At 39.6% G+C, this 17,252-nt stretch overlaps 1 protein-coding gene across 1 annotated transcript; it reads right to left on the bottom strand.

The window, feature by feature from the left end:
- Nucleotides 1-1,613: 1,613 nt before the first annotated feature.
- CUNH5orf15 (chromosome unknown C5orf15 homolog) lies at nt 1,614-16,583 on the bottom strand. Its single transcript, XM_036241419.1, has 3 exons — nt 16,433-16,583; nt 3,943-4,472; nt 1,614-3,236 (listed from the first exon to the last, which is right to left on the bottom strand). Exons 1-3 carry the CDS (start codon nt 16,557-16,559, stop codon nt 3,105-3,107), a joined length of 789 nt encoding a protein of 262 aa, XP_036097312.1. The 5' UTR covers nt 16,560-16,583; the 3' UTR covers nt 1,614-3,104.
- Between the last annotated feature and the right edge of the window lie 669 nt (nt 16,584-17,252).

The raw sequence follows: 17,252 nt of genomic DNA, 5'->3' as shown, positions 1-17,252 counted from the left end.
TAAGGGGCTAGTGGGTGCCCAGCAGTGCTGTATAAGGGGCTAGAGATGGGTTAGAGCCAGTCTCTGTTCTCAGACTCACACTCTACAGGACATACATGGAGAGGACCTCCTACACGCTACAAAAGTACTTGCACTCACCCTCCTGAGTTCACATCTAAAATCAAAACTCCACTCAAGACATGCCTGTCTTGACACATTTTGAATGTCTGTTTCTGTCTGCCTTGGAAGTTTCAACATAGTCCTTTTTGAATAAGATACAGAAAGGGGAGTTACAGGGCAATCTATTATACCATTAGCACCAACATTTGGTGCAGAGCTCCTGGCCCATGCAGAAAGTGACACAGGAGAAGGGGGCAGACACCACATGTGAGGGGATACAGACTCTAAGACTCAAATGTGTCTTATTTGTGCCATTCAGTCCTATTTATGCCTCCTTTGCCTCATGGAATCCAACAGACTAATTCCAGAACAAAAATGTTCACACAATATTATTGCTGAACCAAAAAGTGGAAACCACCTAAACAGTCAACAGGAAAATAGCTAAATAAATCAGATAGCTATTAAATGTTTTTAAAGAATCTTAAAGATATGGAAAACACTCATGTTTGTCAAGTAAAAAGCAAGACACAAAACTGTATATGACCTTTCAGCTGGAAATGCCATCTTCCAGTAATTCGCCAAAATGACTAACACAAAGAGAAAGAGGAGAGGCACCTGCTATAGGTTCTCTAGGTCTTTTAGAAAACATGGGTTGTTCATTTGGCCACATATACATGCAAATCTACAAGAAAGATGATATTGTAGACATCGAGGAAATGGGCACTGTTCCAAAAGAAATGCCCCACAGATATTACCATGGCAAAACTAGAAGAGTCTACAATGTCACCCAGCATGCAGTGGGCATTGCTGTAAACAAGTTAAGGGCAAGATTCTTGCCAAGAGACTTCATGTACATATTGAGCATACTAAGCACTCTAAGAGCCAAGATAGCTTCCTGAAACATGAAGGAAATTATCAGAAAAAGAAGGAAGTCAAAGAAAAAGGTACCTGAGTTCAACTGAAGCACCAGCCTGCTCTGCCCAGAGATGCACACTTTATGAGAACCAATGGGAAGAAGCCTAAGCTGTTGGAAGCCATTCTGTATGAATTCATGGCATGATAAGTGTAAAAAAATAAAAGACCTTTGTACTGCTAAAAACAAAATCTCTATGAGATCAAATTCATTTAAAAATTATATATATATATATATATATATATATATATATATATATATCTGTAATTTATTTATAAACCAATAGCTCAAGTGCCTCTGCAAGACTCTGGGGGCATTTTTAATCCATGTGCAACCTGATTTCTAAAAGTCAGAGGTTACTTGATTTCAGCACTGGGACTTGAGTAGCAAAGATTGTGCCATCAGGAAGAACCCAAGAACCCTAGATCCACTAAGGGGGATGATGATCCCCCAGGATGGATAGGGAGACAACGAAGAAGCAAGCATGATAGAAAGCACACATTGATTTAGTTGCTTTACTTTTCTTTGCAATCCTACTTTGCTATAGTTCCAACTTCAGTACTTAGCAGTAAATTGGACCTAAAGTAGGATTTTGAAGTTAAGTGGAATTCATAGAGGCAGAGTTCTATTGCTAAAAGAAAAAAAAGCAAGCTAGTCAGTTTAGCTTCCCCCCCAGACATAGCACTAACCCTTTGTGACCACCCAAATGAAGGACCCTATGCCATCATTAAAATGAAACACACTTATAAAACCATGGATTGATATCTTTGCCATTTATTTTTTAAAATCTTATTCAAAATATTAAATAATACAATTTCAGATATGAAAAAAATTACTGCAATAAAACAGTTTGGGTGTATTTCCATTATGCTTCCCTTCCTTATGAGGACAGTAAATTGCCCACCGAGAGAATAGACAGACTGCTCAGACCCTTCCATCGTGACACAAAGCACATGCCCACTTGCTCACACAGGCTTTGTGAGTGGGTGTTTGACATACGTTAGGGGTTATGTTTTCTCAAAAGTTGTAGTGACACTTGTAAGTCAACCATGGTTCAAATCAAATATTTACACACTGATCAATTATTTATGATAGGTAGGCTAAATAAAATACGGTAATAATTTCCAGTTGCCACTAAAAAATGGGAGAAAACATCAGTGTACACATATATTCTTTATGTATACAACTTCATTCAGGTTTAATTTTAATTTGAAAGATGTAGGCATAATATTACTTAAATGATAATGGCCACTAAAATTTATTCAAACTTACTATAAAATAATAAACAAAGTAAAAAAATCTGATATAATTTTAAACTCTGCCCCCTGCTTGAAAGCTTGGAGGAACCCGTGCTATAATCAATTGCTAACTAAAAGCAATTGTACATGTATTTAATATTTTACCATGATTTCTACCTCTAAATTTAATTCAATAATTTGAACCAAAACGTGGTATCTCTATAACATTTCACCTATGTCCACTGCAAACTTCAGAGTCTCTATTGCCAGAATTTCTAGAAACATTTATTAATTGACCTAAAATTGTGGTCAGGTTGAATAATATTATTATCTTAAATTATGCTTAAATTATCAAAAAATATCCAAAGTAATTTTCCTGGAAAAGAAAAATGTTACTTATATGCAAAGTATTATTACATACCTTCTTACAGATTACAGTTTGGGAGCACAAAAAAATGTGTCCTTAAAAAAAGTATTTGGATGGCAAAAAGAGAATCTGAGTCAGCAGTACCAGATATGTTAGAATTTAGTTACAAGTTTGGGATCTTTTAAAAGTAGCATCACTTATTAGTACAATATTTCAGAAGTACAATAAAGAAATCTAAAACAATGGAAACTAACAGGTAATGCTTAGCCCCACATTTTGGACACCTGATTGAATTCACCTCTGAGAGTGTAGATAAAAAATTATATACTCCTTGTTGGTGACATTTAATTTCCAAAGCACCAAGGCAAAATAAAGAGAGACCCACCTCTCATTTAATACCAAATGCCTATGGGGAAAATCTGCATGACATCATATAAAAAGTCAAGCAAATAAAATTATGCAATAAGCAAACTCAAAACACACTGCTTTAAAAAATATAATCATTGGTAATCTTCAGAGAAGGCATTGCCTCATTAACATTCTGGTCTAGACGATGATATTCCACTGTTTTGGAACAAAGACCATCACGCCATTTTCTGCTTTGGACCAGAAGGAAAATCTGGAATAAGACAAAATAAATTAGACATGCAAAAGAAAAAATTGAGGAGATCCTAAAAGTTTTTATAAAAAATGAAATACTTCTTTCTTAGGTTCCCAAATATAAAAAGTAAAATATCAACAATAGCAAAACGTCATTTGTTTTCCATCTTGTAAACAAAACCAGACAGTGCTTCTTGGATTTTAATGTACATAGAGTACTTGTTAAAGACTGATTAGGCTCTCTCTTCAGAGATGAGTCAGTTAGTAGATCGTGGTGGAGTCCAGGAACCTACCTATTTAACAAGTCCCTTAGGCATTTATAGCAGAAATGGCCCAACATTAAACACTGGGATACAACATCTCTGGCATTCAAATTTTTGTCCACCTACAAATATTTACAAAGCTAATGATGGATCACTAAACCACAAATAACCAAAAGGATTTTAGAATCACTGACTCTCAAAGCTGGAAGGCATTCTGAAATTATCTGGTCCAGTTTTGTCATTTCTCAAGTGAGAAAATCAATTTCCTTTCTTAGAAACACATGTAGTAAAGCACTGTGACTATAATTTGTTTATAAATCAGATTTATAAACTGATTAGGCATCTTGATATTTTATCATTTTGAACTTGACTAGAGAAGAAACCCTGAATCATCAAGAGCATGAATAAGAAATATGACTCAGATATTAAAGGGCAACTAGAGGGGCTGAAAAATCCACTTACCTTCCTTTTGTTGTGATATGTAATGTAAACAACAGCAATGCAAAAAGCAAAAATAATAAGATGAAAAAAGAAATGACTATCTTCCTCTTCTATATTTGAGGATGGGGTCTTAAAAGATCTCACTGACTGTTCAATTTCCACGTAGCCCCTGTTTTCTTCCACCGTCTCACTGGACTCATCGTCCCTAGGGTTGGTGGTCCAGTCATAGTCTGGTTCTCCATAATCTCCATTGTCCAGGCTGTCTTTGGCGGTGGACGGAGAACTATTCAGTGTGAGAAGATCCTCCTCTTCTATGCTAGGATCTTCATTATTATCAGCTTCCTCTTGGGACAGAGAAGTAGTAGGTGAGGGATGAGGGGAGACAGATGCCCTTCCACTTTTCTCTGTACTAGTTGTGGGAGGGAGAGTCGTGTTGATTTGGGAAACAGACGGTTTGATTTGTATTTCTTCTGTTAAAACAGCACTCATATTTGGAATAGAAACATCTTCCGTGAGTTCAGTCTGGCTCAGTGAATCAGTCAGTGATACAGCTAAAATAAGTGAATAAAGAACATTAAACTGAAATCTCTGACTTTATATCCATTAAGCTAGAAGCATATTAACCTAAATTTTTCACTAAGCATTCATCTTTGCTAAATTCCTATATCTTGCTCTTGAGATTTAGTTTAATAAGTCTCGATAGGCAGCAGTTTTCTTCTTAAGTCATTTATTCATCAGATAAAAACAGTAACAACTTAAGCAGCAAGGAAGACCTAGCCTGCCAATAAAAGAAAAAAAGAAAGAATAAAGAGGAGTTTGACTTTAAGTCACAATGACAGTCCACACACAGCTCTCACCCATCCCCTGTTTTCTTTTCACGAAGGGGTTGGACTTCAGTAATCTTTGCCCAGCCAGACTCCACCCTATGCCCAGAGCAGAAAAACAGTGGTTGATCCTAGTTCAAGTAGGTCACAAACTAGATATGAAATCTGAACTCAAGTACTTTCAAAACAATACAACAAATCCAAGAGAAGCTAATGCAGACAGCATTTCTAAGTGCTACCAGAACTAGAAGACCACCCCTGCCCCAAATTAAATATATAGATATAGTCTTAGGAAGAAGAAAGGGAAAACTCCTAAAGGAAAAGAATTGGAAACTGGAGCTTAAAAACACAGTGTGAACTAGACTATTTTAAAGATTAAGAAAGGCAATCTTGGTGGGAATAATATTAAATGCATACAAGCTCTTATTTCCCTATGCTCCTACCCACTCATCATGATTTACTATAGTAAAAGTTAAATTATTTACAGAAGTAACTCTATATTCCAAAAGTTTAGAGGCATACCTGCTAAAATTGAAGTGTTTCTAATTTACAATCTAATGTAGTATCTGTTCAACAACTTCAAGAATATCCATTATATTGTCCGGCCAGGTGACTAAGTGGTTGAGTGTCAACCCAGGCACCAAGAGATCACCGGTTCAATTCCTGGCCAGAGTACATGCCCAGGTTACACGCCAGTGGGGAACATGCAGGAGGTGGTCAATCAGTGTTCTCTCTCATCGATGTTTCTATCTTTCACTCCCTCTCCCTTCCTCTCTCTCTAAAATCAATAAAGAAAAAAAATTTTTTAAAGAAACATTGATGTGAGAGACATCGATTGGTTGCCTCCCACTTGACCCCAACCAGGACCAGGACCAAACCACAACCAAGGTACATGCCCTTGACCAAAATCGAACCCTCGACTCTTTCATCCATGAGCCAATGCTCTAACTGTTGAGCCTAACTGGCAAGGTCCCATTATACTTTTTTAAAATGTCAAGGGAGATTTAAAAATACTCACATAGCCTGACCAGTGTGGCTCAGTGATTGAGCGTCAACCCACACACCAAGAGGTTGCTGGTTCAATTCCCAGTCAGGGCACATGTCCAGGTTGTGGGCCTGATCCCCAGTGGGGTGCATGCAGGAGGCGGCCAATTGATGTTCTCTTTCATCGATGTCTCTCTCTCTCTCTCTCTCTCTCTCTCTCCCTCTCCCTTCCTCTCTCTCTAACATCAATAAAAAAAAAATTTTAATACATAATATTTTTAAGTCTATCAAAGTAAAGAAAAATATTTTACAGGCTAAAATTAAACCAAATCATTCCTGAGCTTTCAAAAATAGGTCTGCATGCACACAAATAAACAACCTATCAGACAACTCTTTGTCTATGTGAATACACTTTGGTTTGTGTATCATAGTTGACATCCATTACATATAGAAAAAATAAATAGCTAATCTCAATTGGACTGAATAGAGTATCAAAAAAATAATTTAGTAAATCAGTAAATTAACAAAACTCTCCTAAAAAGTTGCAACAGTTGGTTCCTTGAAATTTTTCACTAGAAGAAAAGAAATAAACAGGGACTACAACTGAGTACATTATTCAGAAAACCATTAACAGGAATTTCTTAAAAGAATTTTGACATTTATCACCTCAACTTAGTTATGATTCAGGTATTTACAAACTGATATTTCTATGATATATTTAATTTTTCTGACAAAGTGTGGAAAAACATGTTTTAAAATAAAATTTTAAAGCTGGCAGCCAAACTAAACTTAAAACCTTATTTTTGTATGCTTGACCTTTTGAACAGTCATGTACATTTAAAGGACATAAGCTGAAAGGAGTGGGAATGATGGTAACTCACCCTCCATCTCCCACCCCTGTCCATGTCCACAAACCCCTCCACTCGGCACTCTAGAATTCAGTCACTCACCAGCAAACCCCATCTTTCATCTTTCACTTTCTTGTTATAACTGAAACCCGAATCTCCCCTAAGGACGTGTCCCTGCAGCCCTTTCAATTAATAGCTCTTTTTTCTCCGATCCTTGTATGCTGAGTTTGGAGGAGGGGAACTATTCTAACCCGTTCTCCCATTCCCCTCCCTAAATGCCCCAGCCTTGATTCTCCTGTCTTCAGCTATCACCCACTAACTTTTGTCCACAAACTCCCCATTAGGACCCCTAATTCTCAATGATTTTAGCTTCTAACTTGAGTTTACTCGACCCAAATACTCCTGTCTTGATTTCAAAATCCTTGATCTCTTCTTCTCTTCTGATGAGCCAACACTTTCCCTTACCTTAACTTCTCACTCCCATAGTATCTCTCATCACAACTCTTCCAGAATCTTAATTTCATGCATCCCACTCGCTGACATGACCTTTTATCCTTCGAATTCATTCTGGTAGTCTGAATCCATCAGGACCACAATTCTCTGATCCTGTCACCTTTTAGTCCCTCACCCAATACACTCTCATCCCTCTTTACCCAGATTCAAGTCTGTGTCAGCTGGTATCCCTCTCAGACACCGTCAATCCCCTTCTCCTTCGCTCACTTTGTCCCACTTACTTGGTGAGGCTACATCCCAAGTTAAATCAAACTCGCTGACTAGTCCCCACCTGCAGCAAGCAACTGAGCATGGCTGAAAATAAAAATACAACCATGCCCCTGTTTTTATTTCATTTTAAATTCAATGCCAAAAACTCAGGTGTACATGTAATGCTGTTGGCAATTACACCGTATTTTCCTAGTCCGTCCACCCTCCTGCTCCCTTAGGAGACCACTCACATTTTCCTCTGTCCTCAAATTTTCCAACACCTTCTCTGTTGTCCTCGCTTTCAACTGATGACATCATTTCCTAACTTCTCTGAGAAAAACGAAGTGGTCAGAAGAGAACTTCCATGAACTACCAGAACTCTAGACTCATAAATCAAAAGCCTACTTGAAATCTCCTCTTAGATGTCTGACCTTCAAATTAACATGTTCATAATGAATTTTGATACTGGCCTCCAGGAAGATGGAGTAAACATACTTTCCCCTATTCCTCCCACTAAACACAACTAAAATCCTGCATAATATATATAACATAACACAAGAAGACTCTGAACGGTGGAGAGAATAGCCAAAGCAGTTAGAGACCTACGGACCTGAGAAATGACCCAGTGGTGAGTTCCTTGGATTTTCTTCTTACCTCAGGTATTACAGACTTGGAGCTGAAGAAGGCAGCAACCTGGAAACACCAAGGGGTATAGATAAAAAGAGCCCCACAAAAAACCGGCTCTCTGTAGCCAGATCAGGGGAAAGGCAGTCTAGCAAGAAGGAAAACTTTTATACAACGACTGCTCTGCTCTGCTCTAGGCAAAAACCACTCAATCCGCACCAGCAAAAGCCATGTGGGGAGCCTAGATTTCCACCTTCCCCAGCCTGTATCAAGGTGCCCCTGCCCCTTCACAATGGGATGGTATCAGATGAGGCCTAGTGAAGAGTCAAGACCTGAACCATCGCCCAGCAGTAACAAGGCCACCCTCACCATTATGTCAGTGGAGACTGTGAGGGGAGCCAGAACACCCACCCTTGCTGGGAAGTAACAAGTGGAGATTTCCACCTCTATCTGGCAGAAATGTGCAACAACACTCCCCTCCTCTGCCAGGGCCATGTCATAAAAGGCCAAGTAAAAGAGAAAATTTAAATAAACAAGAGTCTTAAAAACACAAACTATTGCCCTAGTGGGTTTGGCTCAGCTGTTAGAGCATCAGCCCTCAGAATGAAGGGTCACAGGTTTGATTCCTGGTCAAGGGCACGTACCTGGGTTGCAGGTTTGATCCCCAACCCCTGTTGGGGTCATGTAGGAGGCAACTAGTCGATGTGTCTTTCACATATCAATGTTTCTCTTTCTTTTTTTCTTTCTTTCTCTTTCTTTCTCTCCTTCTCCCTCTCTCTCTCTCTCTCTCACTCAGTCCCTCCCTCCCTCCCTCCCTTCTACTCTGTCTAAAAATCAATGGAAAAATATCCTCAAGTGAGGATTAAAAATAAATAAAACAAAATAAAAAATCACAAACTACCACAGTTCACTCATAATGAATTACATTATTTGAACAGCCCTATAATTATTAAGGAAATTAAATTCCTAATTTTAAAACTCCCCAAAAATAAATCTCTTGGCCCAGATGGCTCACTAGAGACTTCTACCAAAGGTTTAAAGATGAATTAACACCAGTTCTACACAATCTCTTCCAGAGAACAGAAAAGGAGAGAACATTTCTCAATTCATTTTATGAAGCTTACATTATTAACTTGATACCAAAACCAAAGATACTACAAAAAAAGAAAACTAAACATCTTCTGTGAACATGGATGTAAAAATCCTTAACAAAATATTAGCAAATAGAAATCAGCAATCTATCCCTGGCTGGTGTGGCTAAGTTGTTGAGTGTTATCCCATACACCAAAAGGTTGCTGATTCAGTTCTCCATCAGGGCACATGCCCAAGGTTGTGGGCTCAATCCCCAGTAGGGGGCATGCAGGAGGCAGCCAATCAATGTTTCACTCTCACATCAATGTTTCTCTCTCTCCCGGAAGGAAGGAAGGAAGGAAGGAAGGAAGGAAGGAAGGAAGGAAGGAAGGAAGGAAGGAAGGAAGGAAAGAAGGAAGGAAGGAAAGAAGGAAGGAAAGAAGGAAGGAAAGAGGGGGGAGGGGAGGTTAGGGGAGGGGAGGAAGGAAGGAAGCCCACCAGTGTGGCTCAGTGGTTGAGCATCGACCCATGCACCAAGAGGTCGCCAGTTCAATTCCTGGTCAGGGCACATGCCCAGGTTGTGGGCCAAACCCCCAGTAGGGGCATGCAGGAGGCAGCTAATCGATGTTTCTATCGTTCTCTCTCCCTCTCCCTTCCTATCTCTCTGAAGTCAATAAAGGAAAAAAATTTTTTTAAAGAAAACAGCAATATATAAAAAGAATGATATCCCATGAACAGTGAGGTTTATTCCAGGAATGCAAGACTTGGTTCAGTATTCAAAATCAATCCGTGTAATCAACCACATGAACAAGCTAAGTGAACCTTGACCAAAGTTTCACAACTATATAAATATTAACTAAAACTATATCACAAACTTAAATGTAAAACTATAAAGATTTTAGAAAAAGACGTAAGAGAAAATCTTTGGAATCTAGGACTAGGAAACAAATTCTTAGTCCTGACACCAAAGACAAAATACATAAGAGAAAAAATTCATAAGCTGGATTCTATAGATATTAAAAACTTTTGCTCCATGAAAGACCTTCCTATGAGGATGAAAAGACAAGCTACAGAGAGAAATAGCAGTAAGCCCCATACCCAACAAAGGACTAGTATCTAGAATACATAAAGAACCCTGAAAACTCAAAAATGAAAAACAATCCAATTAGAACATGGGCAAAAGATTCAAAGAGGCCTGGCCAACTCACTCAGTTGGTTGAAGCTTCGTCCCGTACACCAAAAGACTGTGGGTTCAATCCCCAGTCAAGGCACATATGGGAAGCAACCAACCCATGTCTCTCTCTCACATGAATGTTTCTCTTTCACTTCCTCTCTCCCCACCCAACCCCCATCACCTTCATCTTTCTCTAAAACATCAATAGAGCCCTGGTCAGTGTGGCTTGGCTGGGTGTCCTCCCACGCAACAAAAGGTCGCTGGTTCAGTGCTCGGTCAAGGCACATGCCCAGGCTGTGGGCTCAATCCCCAGTAGAGGGTGTGCAGAAGGCAGCAGATGGAGGTATTTCAATGTTTCTCTCACACTGATGTTTCTCTCTCTCTCCCTTTTCCTTCCTCTCTCTCACAAATCAATAAAAGCATATTTTAAAATAAATATATTAATAAAAATAATCAATAAAAACATATTCTTAGGTGAGGATTAAAACAAAAAAGACTTGAAGAGACATTTCACCAAAGAGAATTTAGTAAATCCTCATTTAACAATTAACTACAGGTTTTGCAACTTTAAGCAAAACAATGCATAACTAAATGATATACATTGATATAAACAAGAGTTAAGTTCCTACAATGTTACAACAATAAATGAAACCTTATTCCAGGACCTGCTGTATACAGATGGCAAATAAGCACATAAAAAAGCCATTAGTGCCCTGGCCAGTTTGGCTCAACAGTTGGAACGTTGGCCTGTGGACCAGAGTGTCCTGGCTTCGGCTCCCGCTCCCTAGCATGTACCAAAAAAATAAATGAAAAGGCCATTAGGGAAATACAAAATAAAACCACAATAATGAGATATCATTGCACAATATCAGAATGACTAACATAAAAAATGACAAGCCCTGGCCATGTGGCTCAGTTGGCTGGGCATCATCCCGTGTACCGAAAGGTCACCAGTTCAATACCCGGTCAGTGCACAAGCCCAGGTTCAGTCCCTAGTCAGGTTGCATACGGGAGGCAACTGATTGATTTTTCTCCCTCACATCAATGTTTCTCCCTATTTCTCCTTCTCCTTTCTCTCTCTAAAATCAATAAAAACATTAAAAAAAAAAACTGTGAGCCCTTTTTAAAAAAAAATAACAATACCAAATAAATGTTGGCAAAGATGCAAAGAAACTAGATCACTCATATACTGCTAGTGGTAATGCTGATTTTTCTCTCTCACACTGATGTTTCTCTCTATTTCTCCTTCTCCTTTCTCTCTCTAAAATCAATAAAAAACATTTTTTTTTTAATTGTGAGCCCTTTTTTAAAAAAAATGACAATACCAAATAAATGTTGGCAAAGATGCAAAGAAACTAGAGCACTCATATACTGCTAGTGGTAATGTGAAATAGGACAACTATGCCAGAAAACAGTTTAGCGATTTCTTAAAAAACTAAATGTGAAACTACCATATAACCCAGCAATTGCACTCCTGGGCATTTATCCCAGAGAAATCAAAACCTATGTTCACACAAAAATCTGAATGTTTATAGCAGCTTTATTCATAATAGCCAAACTGGAAACAACACATATGTCCCTCATCAGATGAATGGTTAAACAAAGTATAGTACACATCCATACCATATTATTATTCAGCAATAAAAACGAACAAACTATTGACATGTAAAACAACTTGGATGAATCTCCAGAGAATTATGCTAGGTGAAAAAGCCAATTCTGAAAATTTATATACCATCTGATTCCATTTATATCACATTTTCAAAATGACAAAATTATCAATCTAAAAAACAGATCAGTGGTTGCCAGGATTTCAGAAGGAAGTGTGGATAGAAGGGAAGTAGGGGGTGACTGTAAAGGGCAATACAAGAGGTCCTTATGGTGATGTAAATGCTCTGTACCTTGACTATATCAATATTGGTATGCTGAGTGTGATATTATACTACAGTTTTGCAATATGTTATCACTGGGGAAAACTGGGGAAATAGTACACAGGATCTCTGTATTACTTCTTGTAATTGGAAGTGAATCTACAATTATTTAAAAATAAAAAGTTTAATTTAAAAATGCATTTTTTGCCCAGCCAGTGTGGCTCAGTGGTTGAGCATCGACCCATGCACCAAGAGGTCACCAGTTCGATTCCTGGTCAGGGCACATGCCCAGGTTGTGGACCAAATCCCCAGTGGGGAGCATGCAGGAGGCGGCCAGTTGATGTTCTCTCTCATCAATGTTTCTATTTCTCTCTCCCTCTCTCTTCTTCTATCTAAGAAATTAAAAAAAAAAAAAAATTTAAATAAATAAAATAAAATAAAAATGCATTTTTACTTCCCACTCCAAAAAGAAACAAAAAACTTGTTCCATCTAGTCTCCCTCCTGCTTAATGGCAACTCCATTTTTCTAGTCACTCGAGCCAAAAACCTGGGAGTCATCATTTTCTTAATACCCCACATCCGATCTGTTACTCTACCTTCAAAATATGTGAAGACTTTTCACCCCTCCACTGCTACTGCCTAGTCCAAGCCACCATCATCTCACCTGGATTACTACAGCAACCTTCTAAATGATCTGCCTGCTTCTACCCTAACCCCAACTGTCCACTCTCCACTACAGCCAGAGACATCATGTAAAAACTTAAGCAGGATGATATTACTCCTCTGCTTAAACCCCTCTGGGAGCTCTCCAAGTACAACACAGAGTATAGTCAATAATATTGTAATAGCTATGTATGGTGCCAGATGGGTACTGGAAATATCAGGAAAACACTTTGTAAAGTATATGCTTTACACTATACTGTACAACTGTAACTAACACAAAATAATACTGAATGTAAACAGTATTTGAAAAAAAAAAAATTTAACCCTCTGAGAGCTCTCCATTTCTCTCAAAAATGAAATTCCAAGTCTTTATAGTAGCTTACAAGCTCCCACATGATCTGGCCCCCATTATTTCAATCTCATTATCTCTTACTAATCTCCCTAACTACTCTGTCTCCACTGCCTACATAACAGATAGCAGGCATCAAATATTTAGTGACCATGATCTTTACCCAACTCTCATCACACCACTTCCCAAGTTGCATCTTTGTACCTACTGCACCCTCTGAAAAGCCTTTCCCAGAGTTCTCAGTCTGGCAAAACATCACTCACTCTTCTAAGCATATCTCCATCATCACCCTATTTGTTGTTGTAACTCCAATACCTAGCACCAAGGACGAGAAGAATTAATAAGTACTATTCAAGGACTAAAAACTTGAAAATAATGCTCAAGAAGACAAACTAAGGATTCATCTAAAACATTTTATGCAAATCAGATCAACCTCCTGGACCTCTACTCCTTCAAAACAGAGAATTTGATCCAGTCAGATAAGAGTATTCAGAACAAAGTGATAATTCTGACTTTATGGATTTAATTGCTGAGCTTCTACAAACATATATATTACTTTAGACTTCTAAATGTTCTATTTCTACCCTTTCCTATTTGATATTACCTCTCTAGTTAAAATTTAACATTTTTAAAATGAAACTTCCTGCTCTGGCCAGTGTGGCTCTATTAGTCGAGCATTGTCCCATGCACTGAAAGGTCACCGGTTTGATTCCCGGTCAGGTCACATGCCCAGGTTCAGGGCTTGATCCCCAGTAGGGGGTAGGTAGAAGACAGCCAGTTCATGTTTCTCTCTCACACCGATGATTCTCTCTCTCTCAAATAAATTTTTAAAAATAAATAAAATAAAAATAAAACTTCCATTTATTTTCAGATAGAGTGGGAGGGAGAGAGAGAAAAACATCAATGTGAGAGGGACACATCGACTGGTTGCCTCCAGCACAACCCCAGTCAGGGCCAGGGATGAACGGCAACCAAGGTATGTGCCCTTGACCGGAATTGAAACTGTGACTCTTTGGTCTGCAGGCTGACCGTCTAACCGCTGAGCCAAACCAGCCAGGGCCATTCTATCTAGACTTTAATTTTCTTATTACAAGAGTAAAACTTTGAAATCACTGTACCACAAGGCACACTTATAAAAACACTAACATTAGCTAAAGCTTTATAAATGCTACACTGTACTGCAATCGAGCTGATTCCCTATTAAGAGCATATATGTTAGTTTTCATTTAAGTTATTTTCATATATATATATAATCTCTAAGCTATCCCACAATAGTTGGAGTAGTACTTCTGGGGTTCTAATAAATAAAAGCATACACAAAGGACACCTTAATACTCTACACTCCCCCTCACTTACCCACCCCCTCAACCCAATCACAAGATTTTCAACTATCTCTGAGGGGTGAACATTGTTTCTGGAACTACAGTTATTAGCCATATATCCTCCAAACCATATATCTTAAGCATCCCAGCAAGAAATGTAAATGTTTAAATGTCTTTTTTTTTCTTAGATGATTAAATAACCAAAACAATCATGCTACTTAAGTGTTTTAGGAACACAACTATCTGCATCAGCAGGGAAATCCTCATTATATTTTACTAATGATGAAAGGGTCTTTGGAAAATGGACCACAGTCCATCCCCACAGACTTACAAACATTTCTGGGGGGTGTGGTGTCCACTCACCCTACCCTCAGTGCTGCTGGGAAACCTCAGTAACCACAGCACTTCAGTAGGAAAATGTATGGCTAGACAGCCCTGATGGCAAATAAGAGAACACTGTCCCTTTCACACTGTTCTTCATCTGAAAATCCAAAAATGATTTAAGAAGAAAAGCAGGACTGTATCTTGGCCTGAAAGAAAAAAAGAAACTACTACAAAAAAAAATACTGTTTAATCATTATAAGTTCTTATTAGTGGATTTGTTCCCCCTAAGCCTTAGGCCCTGGTTTACAGATTTCCTCATTTTTCAATGAAGCCTTCAGTATTCTGATTCACAATGTAACATTTCTAAGAAAATAAATACTTAATCATGCAGTATTATTTACAACAAACAGTCAAGATATAGAAACGACCTAAGTGCCCATCAATGGAATAAGGATGTTAGATATATAAACATGGACTATCACTCAGCCATAAAAAATAATAATAAAAATAAATTTAAAAGAATGGAACCTTACCATTAAGGACAACATGTATGGACAATGAGGGCATTATACAGAGAAAGATAAATAACATATGATTTCATTTATATATGGAATCTTAAAAAAGAAAAAAACTAATCGAAACAAGACAAATGAAAAAGGCCAAGCTCACAGACACCAAGAATAGATTGAGGGTTTGTGGAGGAGGGTGGGGGGGAGGACTGGCAAAGGGAGTCAAAAGGTACAAACTTCCAGGTATAAAATAAGTCATAGGGATGTAATGTACAGCATGGTGACTATAGTTAACACTGTACTGCATATTTCAAACTTGTTAAGTGAGTAAATCTTTAAAGTTCTCATTACAAGAAAAAAAAATTTGTAACTATGTATGAGAACTTGGTAACTAGACTTACTGTGGTGATCAGTTTGCAGTGTATACAAATACCAAATTATTGTACACCTGAAACTAATATAATGTTATATGTCAATTATACCTCAATAAAAAGTAATTTAAACATTTTAATGAAATATTTAAGTCCTATGAGTCCATTAAAATAAAGCAGAATTGTCCTGCTAACCCAGGACACAGGGAAAGGGCGCCCGTTTACAAAGACTCTCCCTTGTCCCAGAACTCCTCTCCTCTTCGCAAGCCGCTGCTCCTTACCAAACGTTACCAAACGCCCGAACCTGACCTCACAGACACCAGCACCGGAAGATAGCTCTCTCCCCTTCACTTCTGCTCTCCGAAATATTCCATCAACTCAGTCCTGTCACTGCTTCTGCCCACCTCGGTCCTGCTAGACCCCTGAGTGCCCCCCTTCTTGGGACCCTGTGCAGACACCACACCTCCTAACCTCGGCCATCTCCTCAGCACCTGTCTCCTGGGCCTCTTCATCTATACCCTCTTAACGACCCCCTCCAAGAAGTTCTGGGGAACCCCGCCCCCCGCCATCCCCTGTGGCAACGCACTCTTCAAGGCTCTGGACCCCCCACCACTCCTCCCTCCCCGCTCATCCACACACGCGGCCCCTGCTCCCCGGGTCCTCTCACCCCTTCTCAGGCCTCGCAGGGAGCCCGCTTCCGTAGGCCCCTTCAGACAGACAGCCCCTCTCCCTCCTCGGGCCAGCAGAGCCCCTGCCCATCTAGACCTCGCCTCCTGCTCCGGACACTCGGAAGCGCCCTGGCTCTGCCGGTCTCCCGACCCGCGCCCGGGTCCCCCGGTCTCCCCGCAACCGCCCCGCCGCCGCGCCCCTTTTACCGGCGGACGCAAGCAGGAGCGTCAGGACCAACGGCCGCTCCAAACCTCCAGGGACCTGGATGCCCGGCCCGGGCCGCAGCTTCGTTTGCACGGCTCCCCTCATCCTCCTCTGGGAGACAGCGGCCATAACGGACTCTGCCGGGAACCTGCGCTGTTGGTAAGCTCTACGTCGTGACGTCAGATGCTGCGTAAGGCATCACGGCCCTACGCCCAACGTCCCAGCGTGATGACGTTGCAGCCTGGAGCGGGGCCCTGGAAAGGGAAATAAGAAGGACGGATAGTAGGAGTTGGGGCAAAGGGGAGCTTCCAAGCTGGGCTGCGAGTTAAGGAGGTAATGTGTAGGGTGTGAAGGGGGCCTGATGGGATACCATACACCTAAGACGTTTTTGAAAGGAAGAGCCGACTGGGTAACAGACTGATCCCTAAAGGAAAGGAACTGCCCATTCCCTCCCAAAGGCCAAGGAAACAACTGTTAACAGTGGCAGTGGCTGGGTGGTGGAATTATAGGTGAATGTTTTACTTTTTATCTTTATCCGTAATTATTTATCACTTCAAAAATATGTAGCACCTCTCCATCTTTCAGTATACAGCAGTGAAAAAAGCAAACCCCTACTTTTGTGTTTATTGAGTTTTATTTTCTCGTGAGGTAGACTACAGTGTAAAATATATACGGTATACAATAGAAAAGGTATTATGGAGGAAAAGCCGGGAAGCAGGCTAGGAAATAGAGGTGCAAAGAGCTTCCTCATTACCTGCAATAAGCTTCTATTAACTTTTAAATTTTGTAACCTAAAATTCCCAGTATATGAAAACGCAAGTT

The sequence above is a fragment of the Molossus molossus genome, unplaced genomic scaffold (genome assembly GCF_014108415.1).
Source record: "Molossus molossus isolate mMolMol1 unplaced genomic scaffold, mMolMol1.p scaffold_m16_p_4, whole genome shotgun sequence".
Lineage (NCBI taxonomy): Eukaryota > Metazoa > Chordata > Mammalia > Chiroptera > Molossidae > Molossus > Molossus molossus.
Note: the sequence above shows the minus strand (reverse complement) of the source record. Positions and strands in the feature narration are given on the sequence as shown.

Bases quoted from the DNA above. Each gene is read 5' to 3' on its own strand.
- CUNH5orf15 (XM_036241419.1), bottom strand. From the start codon at position 16,559: ATGGCCGCTGTCTCCCAGAGGAGGATGAGGGGAGCCGTGCAAACGAAG. The intron at 4,473-16,432 runs GTAAAAGGGGCG...CACTTATTTTAG, and splicing joins GCTCCTGCTTGCGTCCGCCG to CTGTATCACTGACTGATTCA. The intron at 3,237-3,942 runs GTAAGTGGATTT...GTCTTATTCCAG, and splicing joins CATATCACAACAAAAGGAAG to ATTTTCCTTCTGGTCCAAAG.